This window comes from Schistocerca nitens, chromosome 3 (genome assembly GCF_023898315.1).
Source record: "Schistocerca nitens isolate TAMUIC-IGC-003100 chromosome 3, iqSchNite1.1, whole genome shotgun sequence".
NCBI lineage: Eukaryota > Metazoa > Arthropoda > Insecta > Orthoptera > Acrididae > Schistocerca > Schistocerca nitens.
Window position 1 is genome coordinate 368,938,045 of NC_064616.1, and position 22,883 is coordinate 368,960,927.

Sequence of the window (22,883 nt, forward strand, 5' to 3'; positions counted from 1 at the left end):
AGCGGATGCCAGAATCTCCACCTCGTCCTCAGATGCAGAGCTGGAAGGTTGCAATGAGGTGGGTGCCACCGCAAGTTCCTTTGGCTTAGAGCTCTTCTTCTTGGATTTCTCATGCTGCCCCTTGGGTTTCACTGGCTGGGAGGGCTTCACCGATTCAGTCTCCGGGACGGAGGAGGATTGCGAAGCCCTAAGACCAGCTGGTTGTGGGCACTTATGCCACTGTCGGTCATCAGCCTTCCCGCTTGTTGAAACCTGGGAAGGGAGGGACCCAAGGGACCCCTTGCGAGCATGAGAAGCTGAAGAAGTTGGACGCTTCTCCGGCTTAGAAGCGGGGACAGATGTCCCCGATGTGTGGGGGTGTTGCTCCCGAGGTAGGTGGCACAGGAGCGACAGGGGGGATAGTGTCCCCCCATGGGCAAGGGGGCATGTGGAGTCGTACGGCTCTGTGATTTGGCTGGAATATGCTGAACTGATGGAGCTAACACAGTTGTCGTTGCAGCAGCATAGGAGAAAGTCATGTGCACAGGATGTAGTCGTTCATATTTCCACTTGGCCTCAGGATAGGTCGGTTGGTCCAAGGTCTTATATTCCATGATTTTGCGCTCTTCCTCTAAGATCCTGCAGTCTGGTGAGCAAGGTGAATGATGCTCTCCACAGTTGACACAGATGGGAGGCGGGGCAGATGGAGTATCGGGATGTGATGGGCGTCCGCAATCTCGACATGTGAGGCTGGAAGTGCAGCGGGAAGACATGTGGCCGAACTTCCAGCACTTAAAGCACCGCATCTGGGGAGGGATATAGGGCTTGACGTCACATCGGTAGACCATCACCTTGACCTTCTCCGGTAATGCATCACCCTCGAAGGCCAAGATGAAGGCACCAGTAGCAACCTCATTGTCCCTCTGACCCCGATGAATGCGCCGGACGAAATGAACACCTCGACGCTCTAAGTTGGCGCGCAGCTCGTCATCAGACTGCAAAAGTAGGTCCCTATGGAAAATAATACCCTGGACCATATTTAAACTCTTATGTGGTGTGATGGTAACGTTAACATCCCCCAGCTTGTCACAAGCAAGTAACCTGTGTGACTGGACAGAGGATGCCGTTTTTATCAAAACGGACCCAGAGCGCCATTTGGACAAGCCCTCCACCTCCCCAAACTTGTCCTGTAAATGCCCTACAAAGAACTTAGGCTTCACAGATACAAAGGATTCCCCATCAGCTCTGGTACAGATGAGATATCTGGGCGAATACGTTTCACTTTCATTCATTGGTGTGGCCAGGGAGGGGAACGATTTGGGGTCATAAACGTTAGCTTTAAAATTAACCCTCGAACGCTTAGAGACTGCTGGTGGCTGGCCACCAGCAAGAGATCATGTGCCACACTTCATTGCGTGTCATCCACCATGATGCCACCTACTCCGACCAAGGGCCCTCCCCATGGGCGCCACCCAGCCACAGCAAGGGCCACCTGGCAGGATGGCCATTGCCGGGAGTCCTGATGCCCCAGGGAGATGGGCATCTACTCTTCGGCATACATGGGGAGTAAACAGCGCAGATATCAGCAGAGCGAACCCTGTGTTGTCAGGGGGCTACAAGCAACAGGGTACATGGCGGCCCCACCACAACGGACTGGCTACCGTGCTGGATTTTAGGTGACATGTAGTCCATGGTCGCTGTCAGTGCAGAAAGTGGCACTGCACATTGCATGGCGGAAAGTGCACGCAGGAACGTATCCATGCCCAAGAGATGGAGAGCAGGCAGGACTGCAATGCAACAACGAATGAGCTGGCGAAAGTTCTCAACGCAAGATGGACACAACGCACCAAGTAAGGTGCCCTTCCCCAATTGGCTCGCTGTTTGGAAAAATTTTGAGATATGGAGGTCAAACCCAACAGGGGACCATCACATAAGGCCGAAACGTTGTAGACTCCTTTTAGTCGCCTCTTATGACAGGCAGGAATACAGCGGGCCTATTCTTACCCCCGATCCCGCAGGAGGGATAAAACTTATGTCTACTTAAGACACAAAACCAGCAAAAATTCCATTCACTCTACCTCATTTTCACTCATATTCATCAGCCCTCTCTGTACCACAAACTGCTAAAATAGTTGATAGTTTAAACAGAGTAAAGGCTAAAACAAACACCTCAGAAAGTGAGACAAGGTGATTACTTACAAGATGTTTGACAAGCTACCTACTTTGATGATACATTAAAATCTCCTAGTAATTTGGAAATCAGATAATGCATTTCACGAAACATTAAAACTTTTACCCCATTTTTCTTTAGCTCTGAAAAACAGATAGTACATCACCTGACAAACTAGTCTCCACCCTGTTGTCTGAATATACACTAAAATACTACAAAGCATACCAAAAAGCTATACACCCCAAGTACTTTACATCAGTGAATCCTCTCGCTTGGAAAGGAATATATACACGTCCCATATGAAGATGTGTCAACCCCTTAGTGGTTGATGCAACACGTATGTCCCACTAAAGTAATACACAGTTGAGTGCTTAGGTATCTACGTCCGTTACCTGTCTGGTGCTGCCATCTGGTGAGATGCTTTCAAAACTTCAAGAAGAATACTACAAACCATGGGGTAGACACACACAACACAGTGAGACATCAAGTAAGGTGCCATATGTTTATGGCTGGCAAGGTGCACATGTTTTGTGAAAATCAAATAATATCACCTCCTTCCTTGTTCCAAGCAAGTTTGAAGTTAGTAACTATGTTTCCTTACACACGGAAAACATTGTTTTGAAACATTACAGCACTCCTCATCAAATTTGTTGGTTTCTACATGGTTTGTAGTTAGTGGAATGTTCATGTCCCAGCAAACTCCGTAAAAGGTAAAAAACCTTGGTATTTCATATGACAAGGACACCTTCAAATTTTATGTTGGCAACTTGTATGCTATATTTCATGTTTCTCCTTTACTGGCATGAGAATAAATGTGTTTTGGTACTGACTTATTATTATTATTTCCTCCAGATTTATCACCCAGATTAAGTCAAACAAAAATTTAACTGTAATATTCCAAGGTTGCAATGAAAACATGAACCCAGTTACATTCATGTGACACATGTATCCCATCTTGCTGATTTTCAAAATCTGTCAACCTAAAGTTTTCTTAGTATTAAAAGTGTAATGCTGATATGGAAGAATGCAGCTTGTTATTCATCAATCCCACCCACTTATCTTTTCAATGATCCATCACAGAGTATGAATATCTTTTGTAAACAGAATTCTAATGTGTGTTGAGTAGAAAGCACAGAACAGCAAAGGTTGTCTCCCTGGTTAGATTCATCAGTGTTGATGCATAACTGTGGAGCTGATTTAATACACTGCATGAAATATTTTAAAATATTATCTGGTGTACACACTCTTGTATATCCTATTAGAGCCAGTAGCAACCAGGACAGAACTTCGGTTTAAGATTGTATACAGACTGACATTTGTTCTACACCAACTGCTGCAAGGGCCTTTTGCACAAATTCCAAGTGTTGTTTCTCATTTGTAAATGCCATTTCATTTCAATGGGTAGTCACTCTCTCTCAAACGGAATACCAATATTTGATAATTAAATAAAAATTTTCACATCCAACAAACCACGAGGCTTAGTTAATCTTGTATAAGTCTGCTCATCATGGGCTTTAGGCCACTGACTGTGATACCAAATACAGTGTTCTTTAGAAACCTTCCTCATGGGCAGTATTATTCTCCTATTCAAAATCTTCTCATAGTGTTCTGCACATCTGTGTCCCACAATCAGGTTGCCAGTTATGGTTTGCCATCTTCTGAACCCACACTGGAAGTGTGGTGTCTGTATTCATGAATCAAGACAAGATGGCAGTGCATCACCTGTTCAAAGATGTTTCTTGCACTGTTAGCAATGGCTATAATATAACACTAATGGGCAAACTAGGAAATCTGTTCTCATATCTACATCTTACAAAGCAGTTTTTAAGCTGCTTTAAAATCAGAAAACTGTTAAGCTTCATGTAAAGTTTTTTAAGAAACTGATAAAATTCTATTTTTTATGTAACACCATTTGCTGGAAATACTTTTATTGTTTTTTTGTTGTCTTTCATATAGCATCATAAGATTCCCTTGGACCCTGTCCTTTGCACATAATTTATGCAAACATCGAAATATTTTCAAGTTTAATCACAATGAACTGGGGTCACCATGTCCACTGTGGCTACTTGTGGCTGTTGTAAACAGAAGGAAAAGAACAACAACAGTCTGGCCTAAAGAGTTTCTTGATATGATGAGAGTCCAAAAACCACACCACAGACTTATTTCTGAACGACAAACATAACCAAGTTCTCTTATAAAACTTGTGCGCCTGTGATGTATCCAGATGTTCCTTCAGTTCCTAAACCAATTTCTAATGATCCTGTCACTTGTTCAATATCAAAAACCATTGAAACATACACTGTTGACTCAGAAATGCAAGAAGACAGTGCATTTTCATCTCTTTAGCAATTCAGACTGACCACCGACATGCTGAAGACATAATAAATGATGCTGAGCTATGTGACATCTTATTGGATCTGGTAGTAAAAAGGCAGAACTATTTTGTTGAAGGCTTACAAAATCCTTTGTTTGTACTGTGTAAAGCAACCTCACGCTTTTGGCATAGACACAAGGAATTTCTGAAGTTCTCTGCAATGGGTGGCATTATTTGCTAGAGCATAGACATCAAACATCGTGAGTAAAGCCTCAGTGTGGAACACAACATTGAAGATTCATGACTTAATTCATTCACATAAGACTAATCTTCAGACAATATTGCTATCTCCAGAAACATATGCATACTTTTTGCTGGATATTCTGCCAGACATGAAGAGACATACAACAGCATGTCACTACTTCTTGAAAAAACACTCACTATGAATGCAACCGGTGTAGCTGTGGTCGTTTGAAAGAATTCACTCTTGGGAATACAAACAAGGTACTCAAGTACAACTGTTTTATATGCAAGTAGAACAGTAAAGATAAAAACACCACTACGCAATGAATATACGGTTGATCAGAGATAGAGCGCAGCCAAAATGTACCACTGATTGATCATGCAAAGATATCGTGCTCCATCTTCGTTTGATGCTGGAACTCATAAATTTCGTAATGGCTCTGGACAAAGACTTAGATACCTTTTAATATCTGTGAGAAAAGTTTCAAGAGTTACTCGATGCAAAAGTGGAAGGAGGTGTTATGACAAGACCACAAATAAGGAAGGTGATTGCTGACAGCTACTTCCCAGACTTAAAATTAGGTACTGAAAGACATCAATAGATGGCATTCAAGTCAGTTTAGTCATATTCCTTGCAGATCATAAATCTTCTGACTCTGTGGATGTAATGTACAAGTTTATTGGAAAATAAAAACAACTAGGTTGCAACATGTACTTCAAAGTTCATCTCTTCAACTCTTATATTGATTCCTACCACGCGCCCCCCCCCCCCCCCCCCCTCCACAAGAACCAGCTTCAGTCTGTGAGAAACATGATCAATGTTTTCATCAGGACATCTTGGTGATGATTCATCCTATTAAGAGTCAGTGGTGATATGACGGTAATCCCAAAAGTAAGGTCTCCTTTTCTTTTTCCATAAGTACATAGGCCTGCTTATTTCTACAATGGTTTACATCAGTTTACAGCTTTAACATTTAGCTATTTTTCGACATAAACACCATTTCTGCAAATGCATTTTTGTATGCCCATGTCATACCAGCTCGCCGCCATGCTGTTCAGAAAGTTATGAACCTCTTCTTTCATCTCGTCGTCGGAACTGAATCGCTTTCCGGTCAAATGTTCTTTTACCTTAGGGAACAGGTGATAGTCACTGGGAGCCAAGTCAGGACTACAGGATGGGTGGGTGATTATGTTCCACTGAAACTGTTGCAGGAGAGCAACGGTTTGCCGAGCGATGTGTGAGCGAGTGTTGTCATGGAGAATGTGTACGTCCTTGCTCAACATTCCTCTTCTCTGGTTCTGAATTGCCCGTTTGAGCTTTTTCAGTCTCACAGTACCTGTCAGCATTAATTGTGGTCCCAGTGGGCATGAAGTACCAACAATACCCATTTCCAATCCCAAAAAACTGTTGTCTTGACATTTCCGGCAGACTATGTTTGTTGGAATTTCCCCGGCTTTGGCGAAGAATGGTGCTGCCACTGGCGTGATTGTTGCTTGGTCTCAGGTGTAAAGTGGTATGCCCAGGTTTTGTCACCCGTGACAATTGCGGCCATAAAGTTGTCCTGTTCGGCTGCAAGGTGGTGAAGAAATGAGCAGGAAGCATCAACTCGTTGCCGCATGTGGTCCTCAGTCAGCCTGCGTGAAAACCATCTTGCGCACACATTCCGGTAGTTCAATGTTTCCATTAAAATTTTGTGAGCGGTACTTCGGGACACCTAAGGAAGCAACAAGCAGAAATCATCCAGGATGATCCGCCTATCTTCACGCATGCTTTGTTCAACCTTCAACACTTCTCCTCAGAAATTGGCGGTCTCCCGCTCCTTTGTTCGTCATGAATTTCGGTCCTACCAGGTGCAAACTCTCTACACCACTTACGAACATTTTTGACATCCATGCACGACTCGCCATACACTTCTGTCAATTGGCAATGGATTTCAATCGGCGCAGTGCCCTTTTTGTTCAAAAACTGACTAAGTGTGCGCAATTCACACTTGGCAGCAACATCCAATGGGAGCTCCATTCTCAACGGCTGCCAAGGCAAGACTGAGCACCTCAGTGCGGCATGCACATGTTTACACACAGTGCGTGAAGTACTACACTAACCATCTAAAACTGTCAATCTCTACATTACACCAACTTTTGTACTTTAGCTAGAAGACAAACATACGTGTTTCTTTGTTCTAAGATGCAGATCTTAAGGCTGAGTCTGACAATGCATTACGCAGTGTTTTCCTTATACACACAATTCAACTGCCCACAATTTGCATGACACCAGAACATCAAGCACACTGATACATTGTTGTGTTCATGCACTTTTTATTTCGCACACACATTCTTACACACACTATCTTTTGAAACTGGGTTTTGTTAGATGATATGCAATACCAGTAACTGAAAGTTGGTTACCTTTTCAATATTTATATGCAGAAAATAAATCTATTTCAAACTATTTATTTTATAATAATATGGATAAATGTCACTATGAAAGAACATTTATTACATAATTTTGAAGCAGAATTCACATTTATATTAGCATTTATCACGGATGAAAATTTTCCAGGTCCCTAACTATTAGTCAAATACAACAAACTTAATCATGGTCTTAATTTTCACTAACATTAGATCATAACTTTCAATTGAACGACTCGTTAATTCTAATATGTTATGACTAATATTGAAGATTTATTACTGTTTTTCATAAATATCTTTACTGAGGTTATAAGCACATGCCTGTTAAGATTTGATATCCTCAAATGGTTTGACAATACTTCTCTATGCTCTCTGTTTATATGGTACAACTCATGTACGCAGCCTGGGTCATGTACCAGTAATAGTTACATTATTAATTTTGAAACTTTTGGTAGCCGAGCTGTGGATCTCAGGAGGGGCAATTCAAGTCCACACAGAGGATTACCAGCAAACTTTCTTCATGCTAACCATTCGCAACTGGAACAGGAAATGGCGTGCGAGGGGGGGGGGGGGGGGGGAGGGCACAGTAGTACACAACATACCCTCCGCCACACAAGCAAGGTCACTTGCTTTTTCTAGATGTAGATGTAGGTAAGAGTTGTTGTAAAGATTTCTGATTAACCAGGATAATGTACAGCTGCTGTGCTGTTCAGTTAATATCACACCATCTTTATAAGCAGCCAACCAGTGATAACCTTGAGATGAATTGACCATGCTATCGCCCCTCCAAGAGGTGTTAGGAGCTCTTCCTTTTTATGTGTTCAGACTTGTTACTGAGCATAGGTTTGCTGGGACTGCTAAAACTTTCAAGACCAAACCTCCAAGAGACCACAAGAGACACGTGTTAGTTCACTCTCTTTCCATAACAAAACTATTGCTGCAAAACTCTCTCCCCTTTGTAATTCATTTCTAAAACCTCACTAGCGAGACTAAAATTTGACTTGTACTTGCCTCTAAGCTGCTCCACCATGCAACACACTCACTTTTTTTATAAAAGGACTTTTTTTCAATGAGGCCTAAGTATGCCAGTCCTTCATGTCACAAAATGAGACATCATATGTCCACTGCCATCAAGTATCCTGAACAGGGTCCTGAGGTCTTCAACAATTGCTTTCAATTCTTGAGGGGTGCCTGGCCTAAATCATTTTTTTAACGCTAGGCAATAGGTGTTTATCTTCCACGTAGTTCCATTGGTGTCAACAGCAATTTTTTCGAAGTCTTAAGAAATCTCATTTCTGGCATATAAATAAGGCTCTCTTGTTGTCTGTCTCCCCAACTCTGCCCACTTTAGTGTCTTTGCATATGTCTATTTTCCTATTTTGCAGAACTATCTTTTTCCTTCTCATTCCATTGCTCTTTTTATTTCTATATCGTTTGCACCTGCCTTTCTTTATCATTACAGCAGCTTCAAACTGTCGACTGGTTCGTTTTCGGTGACGATTCATTAAAGTCTCAAAATTTTCTAATTTATTGCTTTTCCTGGTTTAAATTCAATTCCTACCTAAATTATATATCTCTCTAAACTCTTGAAGTGAGTGGGGATTTTCTTTCTGTTACAGCGTCTACAATATTTTAATACTTTATCCTGAGTATTCATTCCTCTCTTTCTTCCCAACAAAGACGTAGCTTTGAAATTTGGAAAGTACTTATTTTCTATGTTAGTGGCAGTTTTGTTTCCATTAAACTTATGCTCCTACATGTTGAAAAATGTTCTACATTCATCTATTCATCTTTAAAGATATTGTTTACCACAACTACCTATGTTAAAAAACAAAGATGTGACTATATTGTCTTCAAGAATTTCAACAATTACTCATAGGTACTAAAAATCAGTGACATTCAAAACAATTGCAGTGCCAGTCAAAGCTGCAGTCCTGTTAAACTTAGATGTCGAACATTAACTTAGAACACATACATAATGAAAGATCCTTAAGGCAAGAGTAAAGCAATAAACTAAGCGGTTCTGTGTCAAATATGTATTAATTTAGGCCTGAAAAGCCATAGAAGGTATATACGAAACATAAACATAGTGAATAGACATAACAAAACAAGAAGTGGCATGAATAGGTTTAGACAGCACTGTAATGAAGGTATTATTATGCACTCTTAAGACACATGGTAATGAATAATCAGTCCACATATCTAAACCTTTAATTCTGCCATACATCATTAATTACACACATCTAACATTTAGGTACCATAGCTCATATGTGGAGAATTTCAGGGAAATATATTCTTGCTCTAAATAACTCACCTGAATCAGTGTCTGAGCTCGAATAAAAGCTCCCTTTATCATTTTCCCAAGGATCCGGTTTAGGTTTGATACAGTAGCCCTCCTCATCCACTTCGGGAGTTGGTGTCTCTGACTTCCTATTGTCATCCTTGTCTTCCCTGGAAGCATCAAGACTTCCATTCTTTCTGAAGAGTTGAACAACAAAGACTTTAGTCTCTAGATAGTATCACTCCATTTTTAAAAATAAAATTGAGACTTCTGACTTAAGTATAAACTACCTTTAAATGGAATGGAAACAAGTTTCTTCAATGTAGTCACAAAGCATATATTATTCTAACAATTTAGGAAAACTGAATCAATGGTTGTCCCATGTATCATGTGTTTTTAAGGTGATATGACACTCTACTATGTGAATTTCCTACCTGAATGATTAATAGTTACTCACACATCTGACTTTTCTTCTTTACTACTAGTGTTATCCATGCCATCTTTCTTCTTTTTCGCTTTCTTTTCCTTTCGCTTCTCACGCCTGCTTCTTAAAAACCCTGCAAATCACACATTATTCTGTAATATTTTACATCAATTAACAAAACTCTACTGTGCATTTCTTATTATAATTGCTAACTGGGAAGCTACTAAATGCTAATATTTAGACAGGCTATCAAAAATGTTCACTTTGTGCACTCCTGAAGAGGCAACTACATAACTACTAAAAAATTACAACTAATTCAGAACACTGCAGTAATTATGTGAGCTGTATATCAGTGATAATGGAAAAGAACCTTTGGACGACATATTTACTGGCTGTTGTGTCAAATGGTGTTGGCCCCATTTGAAAACTTCACGCAATATTACCCAAATCTTTTGGTAAATGTATGTTCCGTGAACAATAACCAATATACAGATATTTGAGTATGTAACTGTTTTTCACCCTTATGTGGCCATTACCTACTTTTCAGTCATCACATAAATGGCAATTAATATTTGGTTTAAATCAAAACAAAAACTAGTACATGCTGCCAACAAATTAATGAATTTGCCCTTTCACTAAGATGTATACTTTTTGGTTAAAAATATTCCATTTCACTTTGCCGTCTAGACTGACACCAGTTGAATCAGTGCTACGATGCTGGCAGCACGAATGTCAAAACAATGCAGCAGCTCTAAACAAACCCAATTTTTTTGTTGTACCCACGGCAACACTAGCCATGGTGCCCATTTTCAGAAAAGAATGCAGTACAATTGTAAGTCAAGTGAATTTGCAGTTTTTCATGTAGTGATTGATGACAATGTACACAGGATATGGAATGAAGTGCATGTATGCATGCTAGACAGGGAAACAAAAGTCTGACGAGACTGCAATTTCACCTTAAAAGACGTGATGTACAATAAATGAAAATATTTAAGAAAACAAATGAGTACCCAAAATATACTAAGGAAACAAATTAGAATATTGTAACCAGACAATGTGGAGCATGAAGAGAACCACATATACATAATTAAAAGTAAAGCTGCTACAAAAAACGTCCACAAAAGTACTTGTGGCAGTGTCATATTGCAGAATGGACATTGAATACACGTGACATTGATTGAACTGTTTCCAGCCAAGCAGTGGCTAATTCTACTTCAAACCTCATTACACAATCAATGTAAATAATGTGACATTTTAAATGATGTAGAAACCTTTGTAAGTATGGTGAAGTGCAAATGACCCTGAGTTTTTACTCATGACAGATCAAATTAGTTTAGCACTCACTATTTGCAACAAAAACCACAGAAAATTTTAAATAGACATTTCTTTGAACAGATACACCAATGCATAAGTAGCAAATGTCAGCTATTTGTACAGAGTGAACCAAAAATCCATCTACAAACTTTTAAGAGGTGGTAGTATGAACCAAAATCAGAAAAAAGTACAGTAAACATGGTCTCAAAAATGCATAACTTAAGAGCTATGAGTACATGCTCATCTTTGCTACTGTGAAAAACATCTCTTGTACTGGATAAATGCTGACAGTTCTTAAGGAATGCTTATCAGAGCCCATGTTTACTATCTCCTCACCCCCCACCCCCCACACTTTTGGCCCATACTACCACTACAAAATTTTGTTGGTGGAGTTCTGGTTCACCCTAAAAGAAATATACTTTCTTATGACAAACTGAATTAGATTTTGCTATTGTGCTGTGCAAATTTTCTGGTCAACAGTTCACACTACTTTGCTCTATGCGAGGACAATAAGAAATATGTAGGCCACAGCAAAAATGCAGGAATAAGTTGATTCAGCATAACTATAATTACAGTTCAATGTCACATTTGGCCAACAGCCAGTAAATCTTACTTTATTTCCCTTTAATACTTGTCTGGCTACAAAAATCCTATAGGTTTTTGACAGCCTATTCTTCCTCTAAAGACAAGAGCTATCATCAGGAAATAATAGTACAGAAGGGCGTGAGTAATTTTAGAACCAAGCAAGTAAAAAATTTCCTTTTTCTTTGAGTCTAAGTAAGGTTATACACCAGTAGTGCAGTGAATGCACATAAAATGTCTAGCAAGCTCACAAAACTACTTACTTTGCAGTGTTTACTATGAATGCAAAGACTAGATTTTCAGAAGTTCATACAAATAATTAATGCTGACACAAAAAAAAAAATAGTTGACACTTTCTACTATAGCAAAACAGGCAGCATTTGTGTAAAGTTCTGCTACGACTGAGTGATACAATCACCATTTGCGTGGAAAGCTCATTACTTCAGCATAATATTCTTTGATTTTACAAAAGCATTATGCAGAAGTCTGATACTTAATTTCTTAGCTGAATGTGGCTAAGCAAGTGCATAGAGGGAGTGAACAAGAACAGAAACCTGTGGTCCAGGATGAGAGACTAGAATAGGGTGATCGAGTTGGAGAGTCGCCTGCACATTTTTCCACGCATTTGGTCAGCAAGAAAAAAGAAAGAAATACAATAAATCCTTAGATTATTGTAAACAAAATTAAGAAAGATAAAAAATATATGAAAATAATTACAGTTTCAAATGACAGCAATCCAATTAATCACAGGCAAATTATACTATGTTATAAACTAATATGATAAGCTCTAACGATAAAAGAAAATTGCAACACATCCCGCCAACATTTAGGTAAGAACAGATGCCAGGAGTTTTGGAATGATGGATTAGCTGACACACATATTCTCATAGTACACTTATTGAAGAGTCAGTGGTCAAGTGTGCAATGGTAAAAAGAGGAAAGAAAACCCTTTGCTTAATTGACTCATTTAAAAGATAAGAGCACTAGAAAATACCACTTAACAATGATAATCTTATTACAACAAAAGAGAAAGAAATTGACATTATTTCTGTCACCACTAAAGTTTAAATATAAATACTTATCTTAAATTTCAAATGTGTTACTGCATGCAGCAATCGTGTGAAGGAATATTGCTGACAAAGATACAAAAGCTTAACAATGTTAAAAAGGAAGTTTTAATATATGTCAATTACAAACTAAATGTAGCAAGCTCAAACATGTAACAATACTTCCACTGCATCACACTAACAGCCAAATATTTAAATGAAATAAACATAGTTCAACACCGAAAGTGAAGAGTGCACTATTTTAAATTTACTACAGCAAACAAAAACAAAAAACTGAAAACTTTAAATTTCCTCCAATATCTAATTTTTTCGTATTACCTTTACACTTTTCTAATGGAATGGCTGAATAAGTAACATTTTCCATACCCAGAACTAACAGAACAATTGTCATATATGAACTGCATTCATGTCAAGCAACCAAACGAAAATCTTACCTCCCATCCCTCACCTAAATTCAGATATAATCAACTCTTTTTCAGTGAGATATGTCTTAGACATGTAGCTATTCATTTCAACAGAACACAAGAGTTATCAAACAAAAGAAAATGAACCTCTGATGCTTTATATACAGGACAGGCAAAACAAAACTGACCCAGAAAATATTTTGTGCATCTTAAGATAGCACCCAAAACCCAACTTCCATGGTAAGGTCCCCTCCTCTCCCGGATGTGGATAATTTAAGTAGTTCGGTCACCTACTTTAAGTTGCACAAAATTTTTCTAGGCCAGTTTTATTTTTCCCACCCTATATTTTGTACTGAACAGCAACCTTGTGAATGTCTCCTAATAAATCACTTTTTTTCCAATTATCTGACACACTTCTCCACTGCAGTGAGATGGAAAAAGTATATGTCTATATATGCTTCTAAATACTCACCAGCATCCTGCACATGTTGTCTTCCTTAATACAAAATATTCTCTGTTTTGTTTTTAAAATATGTCAGAGCATATTAGTAACTTCTTACCAGCCAAAGTAACTGCACTTCAGTTGGAGAAGCTATAGTTTCAAAAAGGATGCTTCACTGAACTAAACAAATGAAAAATTGAATAAGTGCTTGTGTTCTGCATTTTAAATGTCACAAAGAATTATTTCCACATTTTTTACACATGTCCTGTCGCAATGACACAGGAGCAAATGCTCATCACACAGCATACATAAATCATTTGTTTCTAAGGTTTAAAGCAACAATAGTTGTCAGAGCTTTAAGCAACATAACCTCCAATTAACCTTTGCCATAATGTCTAGCTGTAAACCTTTTAAGCTCCATACACCAATGTGATGAATACTGTACACAGTATAGCTTAGAGCAACTAAATTCAGTCTGCTCACTCCCCACCTAATCCACCAGACTACTATAACTAATGACATACTTTTTTCAAATTTTTCCAGCTGTTATAAATGCTAGTTATATGAGTTAGACATATTGGCAAACATCTGAGTATATTTCGTGCGTGCATAAAAATTCCTATCACCCAAACATTAAACTTATTGACAGCAGAAAACACTTTAAAGCCTTTAAAATCCTGGCTGGCATGCCAAAACACTAACTGCTAATTAAGAAAACAGATTTTAACCATTCTTGCTTCTAAAAGTTGATTACTTAATACATTTGACTACCTTCGTGGACTTCCCAATGCATACCAACTAGAATTTAATCTGTTGATTGTATAAATTTGGTCTCAAGATAATGCACTACTCTGCTGCTGTATTTTAATGGCTCAATGTCTATACTTGCACTCCCACAAGTATTACACAAATAATTCCACCCACACAATATTTTACTGTAATAGATGAAGGGTAAACAACATTTCAAGTAATGGGGCTACACTTGATAACCAACATTTTCCTCTTTTTGTAAACTAACATACTACCAGAGGGTGATCAACTTTCAAGAGTCAACTACATAGTCTCTTGTTTACTAACTGAAGTTATTTGCTTAATGTCACCTAAAAGCATAGTTTCCTTACTAACACATTATAATGACCTAAATCAGGATTGTGAAGTTCTACAATACAAAATGCTTAGAGAAACTCATTTCTTACAGGGTCTGCATAACAAAAAATAAGGCTGAACTTAAGCTTTACAAAAACATAGATTTGCACATACCAACAAGAGTAGCTTGGTGAAGGCGAACATAAACCAAAATTTTATAGATGAGTGTGCTATGAAAAAGAAACCAGAGTGTAAAACTGAAAGCTGTTGCTATAATTACTAAATTATGTGGTTTATTGAGCAAATTAAGAAGAAGCAAGCACAGTCCCACCAACAACCAAGATCAGCATACCAAAGCAACAAGCAAACCAAAGCATACAAAAGCAGGATCCTATTAGGGTGACAGGCTGAGAGATTACACTTTGATCCTCGCAAAGGGTTCCGTGCTAGCGAAGTTGCATTCCCAGTGGGAGGAACCCCGGCCCCAGTCGTTGGGCTCGTGGGAGCTGAGGTGGGAAGACTCCCACCCTCAGGGTTCCCACTGCTTCCTGCAAACATACAACATGCCAAGTTGCCAAATCTACTGGTGATGTTTTTATGTACTATTCACACTGTTTGTTCTGATCATCTAATGGAAAAGATCACTACTTTTAATTGGGAAACTGATCCAGTATAGAAAGGAAAATGAGATGTAATGAATCCTCAGCATTTAACAGTTTTTTATGTTGTTTGCATCAACTGCTTAAAAATTCACCACTGAAGTGCACATGCAAAAACAAACACGCATTAAACACTCCCCCCCCCCCCAAAAAACACACACACACACACACACACACTGCTGCTTCAACCACTCTAAAGGGAGAACTAATCCACACACACACACACACACACACACACACACACACACACACACACTGCTGCTTCAACCACTCTAAAGGGAGAACTAATCTTGTGCTACCTCAAAAATCAAGATAATATTGAATGGATCATAAAGAGAACATACACAAAAAGGAAATAAGTTTTGAAGTACAGCTTCATTGGGTATCTTTCATAACATGATAATTCTTTGCTAACAATAAAAAAAGAAACACCATGAAAGGCAACTGCCACCTCTGCGATCAGGCCAAGAGGAATATGCACTACTAATCTGCTGCCATGTTATCTTCTGCCATATGGTGTCATTTGAATGCAATATGGAGGGGCATGGGGTCAGGACATCATTCTCTCTGCCATTGTTAAGCTTTCCAGACCATGGAATCCCTACATTTCATTCAGGTAGGGTGTCAATTGGATTCACAAGGCTGAATCCATCCTATTCCAATTGTTCCGTTAAGGAAATAATCCTGGAAGCACCAGGAATTGACCCCGAGTCCTTTGTATGCCAATCAAACATACTGATTGCACAGCTACAGAGGTCGACTGATATTGAAAACAAAATACAAGTATCTGACAATGTGTGATCCATTACATGTTGGGCATGCAATTGCAGAAACTATTTCTTCAGCTGATATTTCGGCCATATCTTTCAGCCATTTTCAAACAGAAAGGAAACCCTGCTGACTGTTTTAATTATTGTCCACACTGATTCCTGAGCCATGTGATGCAGATTTTTGAACACATCCTTGACAAAAGGATTTGTAAGATAGCTCAAATCAAAAGGAATCAAGCCAGATTTGCAAAAAATTATGTCACAACTGATTAATCCAAGTTGCACAAATGCTGGTTGAAAAATACTGCAAAAAGAACAAGCCACAGCACCTTGCTTTTGTACACCTATAAAAGTCTTTCAATCAGATATCACATTATCCAACCTGGTTAACGCTTCAAGAACATGGCATTCCAGAGCACCTTGTTAACAGGGTATGGCTTTTGAATGTTGAAGCAACAAGCTACATTCATGTAGCTGCAGGCAAATCCAGTGACTTTCAAATCACAGTATGAGTCCAATAAGGCTTGGCCTTATCACCACTGCTGTTCATTCTTGTGATGGGCACTATCACATCAGACCTGCAAATGACACTAGATGGAATCTTCTCTACGCTGATGTCATGTTGGCTGCGGAGGACAAGTTTGATCTCCAGCACCAAACAAGTGTGGAACAACTGGCTTGCACAATATGGCCTATGGCTCAACAAAGAGACAACTGAGTACATGACATCAGATCCATGAGAAGTTGAGCCACCAAACCTTGACAGGGAAGTTCCACCAACAGCATCAAAATTCAAGCATTTCATTTCTACAATCTCTATCAATGGCCAACTTACAGAGAAGGTCAATGCTAGGATGCAGACAGCTTGGATAAAGTGGTGAACGACAAGAGGAGTCACCTGCAATCATCAGCTTAAATATCATCTGAAGTCATAGATCTAGTGGACTGTCATCTATCCTACTCTCTATGGCACCAAGTGTTGGCCAGCTACGAAAGAGGCAGGCCAACGACTAGGGGTCATGCTTACACGGACAAGCGGCATCAATCAACTGGCTCAAGTTTCAAACGATACTCTCAAGAAATGTTTTGTGGTTGTACTGTTCCAGAAGAAAACATGAGAAAGCCATCTGTGTTGGCTTGCACATGCACTGCATGTAAAGGGTGATACTACTGTACAGACAACATACACATTGGGAAGTCGCAGGAAAGAGAGCCAAGGGACTACAAAGATATCGATGGACTGACACACTGCACAACAACCTGAATGCTGTAAGTCTTCATCCAGACATGGCTCACGATTGAACAAAATGGAGACACCAAAAATCCACTCAGCAGAGCCTGCCACCAGGCAGTACAAATACTAAAGAAAAAGAAGAAGACACCGTCCAGCCATCTTTCAAGTGATACGAAAGACAGAGTAAGCTCACTCAGAAGATGGCCGAAAGGTATACAGCTAAAATGTCTGATGAAGAAAGAGCTTCTGTCATTAGGTACCGAAAAGCAAGTGGATCATTCATTGTGCCACTAAAACATAAAAATGCAGATTTGACATTGTGTTCATAAATAAACAGTTCTTGTGGTGCAGCAAGTGGAGTGTTCTCCAAGCATCAGTGAAATCTTGATTAGAGGGTGTTTCAATGTTCACTGACTTACAGTTTAGAATTAGAACAATCTAAGTCTGACAAATAAGAAATACTACATGGCATGTTTCAAAATGCAGTTAAAAATGATGGGATGCTTGTGACCTCTGCTTTGTCTTCTGTAAGTGGTGATCTGCCAATTCATTTGAACATAATAGGTAACAGTGAAGTGTATGCCCACTGCACTGTGTGTCAAGTGGATTTAAGTAACTGAAAAGCAGATGGACAAAACCTTGATTTTCCTCATCCTTTCAATACTAATACATGTTCATTATGGTACCCTACCTTTCTTATAGCCCAGGTCTTGTGCACTGTATATCTTTTTCTGGGCAGCCTGAATTGAAGAACTCTAAGAAAATCCACAATGAAAACACATGGGGAGTGGAACACTAGCACAGATGTGAAAGGAAAACATTCTGGTACCTGTAATTTTTTCATTTCTACACTCTCCTTGGTCAAAGCATTCAGAACAATTTACATACAGCAGAATAAAAGTACACTTTTATCAGTTATATAGTTAGTGCCAATCAAAAGCAAAATAATTTTCCACATTAAATAGCACTCGAGCAGCACATAAATAGTCCATACTTTAAGCAAAACATACAAACAAAAACAAAAAATTACAATATGAATTCAATGAACAAAAACAGAATTGTTAGATTGCCAACAAGGACATACCGTGTCAAGCAAAACACACACACACACACACACACACACACACACACACACACATTTCCTTTCATTAGTTCTGCTTGGTAATGAAAAGATATGGCTAAAAATACAATCTACCATAGAAGTTTATGCAAATACTGCTAGTCTCATAGCCTGTAATATGAAGTGAGCTACAGCAAATTTATTAGTGAAGTTAGTGTTGGCAAATTGGTGGAGGTATTCTAGGAAATACCACTTAAAAAACAATAAAATCTACAATTAATACATTAATCATGTCACAGCAATACTCCCTGGTGTTTAACAACACAAGGTGTGTCAAGTTTGTTCCAATTTTTCAGTTACATACAGTTCATGTATCAAATCACATATTACCTAGTACTAAGAGCTTTTCAGCCTGCCAGATACCCTATGAACATCCTACAATGAAATAGTTTTATTAGTATTCATTTTTTCCACACGAATATGGCAGTTAACTTTTTTTTCCTTTTCTTTTTAGATGAAAGCAGAGTTACAGTATCAACAGCAGTAATCTGTGCCATTAGCCATGGTGGTTTGTAAAACTCTGTCTTAGCATATAATGTCTGTAGTTCATCTGCAAAAATTCCCCTGGAAGCATCAGTTTCAGTGCTCAGAATATGACAATGGCAAACCACTTTCACTGGGACCTTGTTCTTGGACAGCTCTGTGTGAGGGTCCACACTCTACTACTCAATATATAAATGCTAATATGGAACACTATTTTTTTTTCTCTCAATGATTATGTTGATTTGGAGGGTGGTATAGAGGGGGGAGGGAGGGAAGGGGTGTGCCTTGGCCTCTTCTAAAATATTAAAAAATCATGTAATACAATTACAAAAATTTTGACCAAAAGTCAAAAACCTGTGCAAAATTTATTAAAGAATGTGACAGAACAAGTTAATCTGTATGTCTGTCACGAAAATTGATCAGTAAATGTATGTGGTTACAGGTAATTAGGCATGCAACATTAATAAAACTCCTTACTGAACGTATTTAACACCAACAAAATTCATAATACTGCTATAACATGTGGCAAATTATTTCAATATGATGGAAATAATGATATTGGAAGGCTGTGAAAGGCCATTTACATTACTGTGGATTGTGGTTATCAGCTCTCAACTAAATTCACCAGTAATGTCATCCACCAATAGTCAGCCCTGATTAACTTTAAACATAACGATAGGATGCAGCAGTGTCCTGGGTGAAGAACGAATACTGGAACAAGTAAAGATAATAACCACTAGAGCTGTACTGAAGCAATCATATGGCTCTAGCACAGCTACCAAAGCTGTGTTTACAAGATGCTGCAGTCACTGACAGTCTTAAGTATCAACTAAGGTATTTTGATGTTTGGATAAGCATCTCTTAACCGATTCTTTCAAAAACCTTCACAATATTCAAATGGGAAGCTGTTGATGCTCTTCATCAGTTGTTTCAGCTGGAACTTGAAAGCTGCTACTTCATTAACTAGCTTCACTTTAATATCTGCTATATTTGGAATCAAAATCAGCTGCACATTTTCCAGGTAACTTGGATACAGCGAAAGTACTGACTGGAGGGGCAAGTATATTAAATTTTTGCTTGCTACCTCAACTGATGTCTTGCTCTGGCCCTCAGTTGGCAGGAAACTGGCAAAAATAGGAAGCCTTCAGTCAAATAGCATATCTGCTTCAGCACCTGCTAGCCGACTTCAGGGATCCTACAACACCATAGCAAAGTAGCAGCAAGAAATCAGTTATTGAAGCAAGATGGGTATGTGGTAGTTGGGTGAAACAAAAACATCATTGTGGCACAAACCATATTAGTGATACTACTACTTTACGATGCCACTTGGTAAAAATGACCCTGTAAAAACTCTGTGTGTTACAGTCGTGAGCCAAGGGAAAGGCTTTTTCCTGTACGCAAAAGAAATCTCATACCTTGCCCGGTTAGTTCTTTGACTCACCCTTTTCCACCATCAGTTATTCGGCCCACTCAGTGTCTGCACTCTTGGTGAGGCCCTAGCTCTCCATTCCCTTGGAACAGCCCTGGAAACCACTCACAACACAACTGAGGTGTATACTGGTTCACAGACAGATAAATAAGGCAAACTGTTGCGAAGTTTCTCAGTGATGTTCTTCCATGGAGATTGGAGAGAATTTCTGCCATTTTTATGTGCCTGTCGTCAACACAATGCCATAAATGTAAAATGAGTGGTTACTTTAACTCCTTTCATTAGATGTCAACAACAAGCTGTTAACTCTCTTCCATAAAATGACTAACAATTATTTGTACAAATAATGTCATGGGGCATATCTTGCACCTTGTAGTGCTCTCGGTTTAGATTTTCTGGGTGCATATCGCACCAGAGTTGACTTGGAATGGTGTCAGTAGAACAGAACAGAGCATTGTTTCACTTTAACTCCATGGCTAGAATACTGTTACTGTCACAAGGCTCACCTCTCAGCCAGATGCAGCCCCCTAAACTGCTTACAAGGTCCCTTGAAGTCAACTCACCAGATGGCAGAAAAGTATGTTAGTTCTGTGGTGATTGTGGTACTTATATCAAAGAAAACAGTGCCAGCTGCCTTCCTGATGTCAAATATAACAGAAACATTAAATAATCTGGTCCAGTGTCAAAATTTTACAACTATGTACATACGAAACAGACACTATTAGTCAATAGATAGCGCATGAAGGCTGGCCAAAGACAGCATTCACACCTCCTTCTGGTAATTACCAATATCGCTACATGCCTTTTAGGCTGAAAAATGCACCAGCTACTTTCCAGCAATTATTACATAGTGTATTGTGAAAATTAAAACCGAAGCAATGTATGGGGTATTCAGATGATATAATTGTACTGGCATTCTACGGATCAGAGGGTGGAATGTCATATCCCTTAATGGGGCAGGTATGTTATAAAATTTAAAAAAGGAAATGGATAGGTTACAGCTAGATATAGCGGGAATTCGTGAAGTATGGTGGCAGGGGGAACAGGACTTCTGGTCACGTGAATACAGGGCTATAAATACAAAATCAAATAACAGTAATGTAGGAGTAGGTTTAATAATGAATAAAAAATAGGAACACGGATAAGCTACTACAAATAGCATAGTGAACCCATTATTGTAGCCAAGATAGACACGAAGCCCTTGCCTACCACAGTATTGCAAGTCTATATATGCCAACTAGTTCTGCAGACGATGAAGAGATTGAAGAAATGTATGATGTGATAAAAGAAATAATTCAGATAGTTAAGGGAGACAAAAATTAAATAGTGGTGGGGGGCTGGAGTTCGATAGGAAAAGAAAGAAAAGTAGTAGGTGAACAGCGACTGGGTGTAAGGAATGAAAGAGGAAGCCGCCTGCTAGAATTTTGCACAGAGCATAACTAACTCATGGCTAATACCTGGTTTATGAATTGTGAAAGTAGGTTGTATACATGGAAGAGACCTTGATACACTGGAAGGTTTCAGATTGATTGTATTATCTTAAGACAGAAATTTTGGAACCAGGTTTTAAATTGTAAGACATTTCCTGGGGCAGATGTGGGCTCTGTGACCATAAGCTATTGGTTATGAGCTGTAGATTAAAACTAAAGAAACTGTAAAACCGTGGGAATTTAAGGCGATGGAACCTGGATGAACTGAAAGAACCAGAGGTTTTACAGAGTTTCAGAGACAATTGACAAGGACGGGGCAAAGAAATACAGAAGAAGAAGAAGAAGAAGAAGAAGAAGAATGGGTAGCTTTGAGAGATGAAATGGTTAAGGCAGCAGAGGATCAAGTAGGTAAAGAGACAAGAGGTAGTAGAAATCCTTGGGTAACAGAAGACATATTGAATTTATTTGATGAAAGGAGAAAATATAAAAATGCAGTAAATGAAGCAAGCAAAAAAGAATATGAACATCTCAAAAATGAGATTGACAGGAAGTGCAAAATGGCTAAGCAGGGATGGCTACAGCACAAATGTAAGGATGTAGAAGCATGTATCATTAAGGGGCAAGATAGATATTGCCTACAGGAAAATTATAGAGACCATTGGAGAAAAGAGAACCACTTGTGTGAGCATCAGTAACCCAGGTGGGCAACCAGTTCGCAAAGAAGGGAAGGCAGAAAGATGGAATGAGTATATTGAGGGTCTATACAAGGGCGACGTACTTGAGGGCAATATTACTGAAATGGAAGACGCTGAAGAAGATGAAATGGGAGATATGATACTGCGTGAAGAGCTTGACAGAGCACTGAAATACCTAAGTCCAAACAAGGCCGCGGGAGTACACAATATTCCATTATAACTACTGATAGTCTTGGGAGAGCTAGTCCTGATAAAACTCTACCATCTTGTGATCAAGATGTATAAGACAGGCGAAACACCTTAAAACTTCAAGAAGAATATAATAATTCCAATCCCACAGAAAGCAAA

At 39.0% G+C, this 22,883-nt stretch overlaps 1 protein-coding gene across 4 annotated transcripts in view; it reads right to left on the reverse strand.

Annotated features, from left to right (window-relative positions):
• LOC126248314 (F-BAR domain only protein 2-like) overlaps positions 1-22,883 on the reverse strand; it is a 330,016-nt gene that overhangs the window by 156,797 nt on the left and 150,336 nt on the right. For all 4 annotated transcript variants that reach the window (XM_049949189.1, XM_049949191.1, XM_049949190.1 and 1 more), the window contains exons 8-9: positions 9,854-9,953; positions 9,430-9,593 (exon numbers count right to left, since the gene is read on the reverse strand). In XM_049949189.1, the coding sequence (XP_049805146.1) occupies positions 9,430-9,593; positions 9,854-9,953 (264 nt within the window). The remainder of the gene's footprint in view (positions 1-9,429; positions 9,594-9,853; positions 9,954-22,883) is intronic.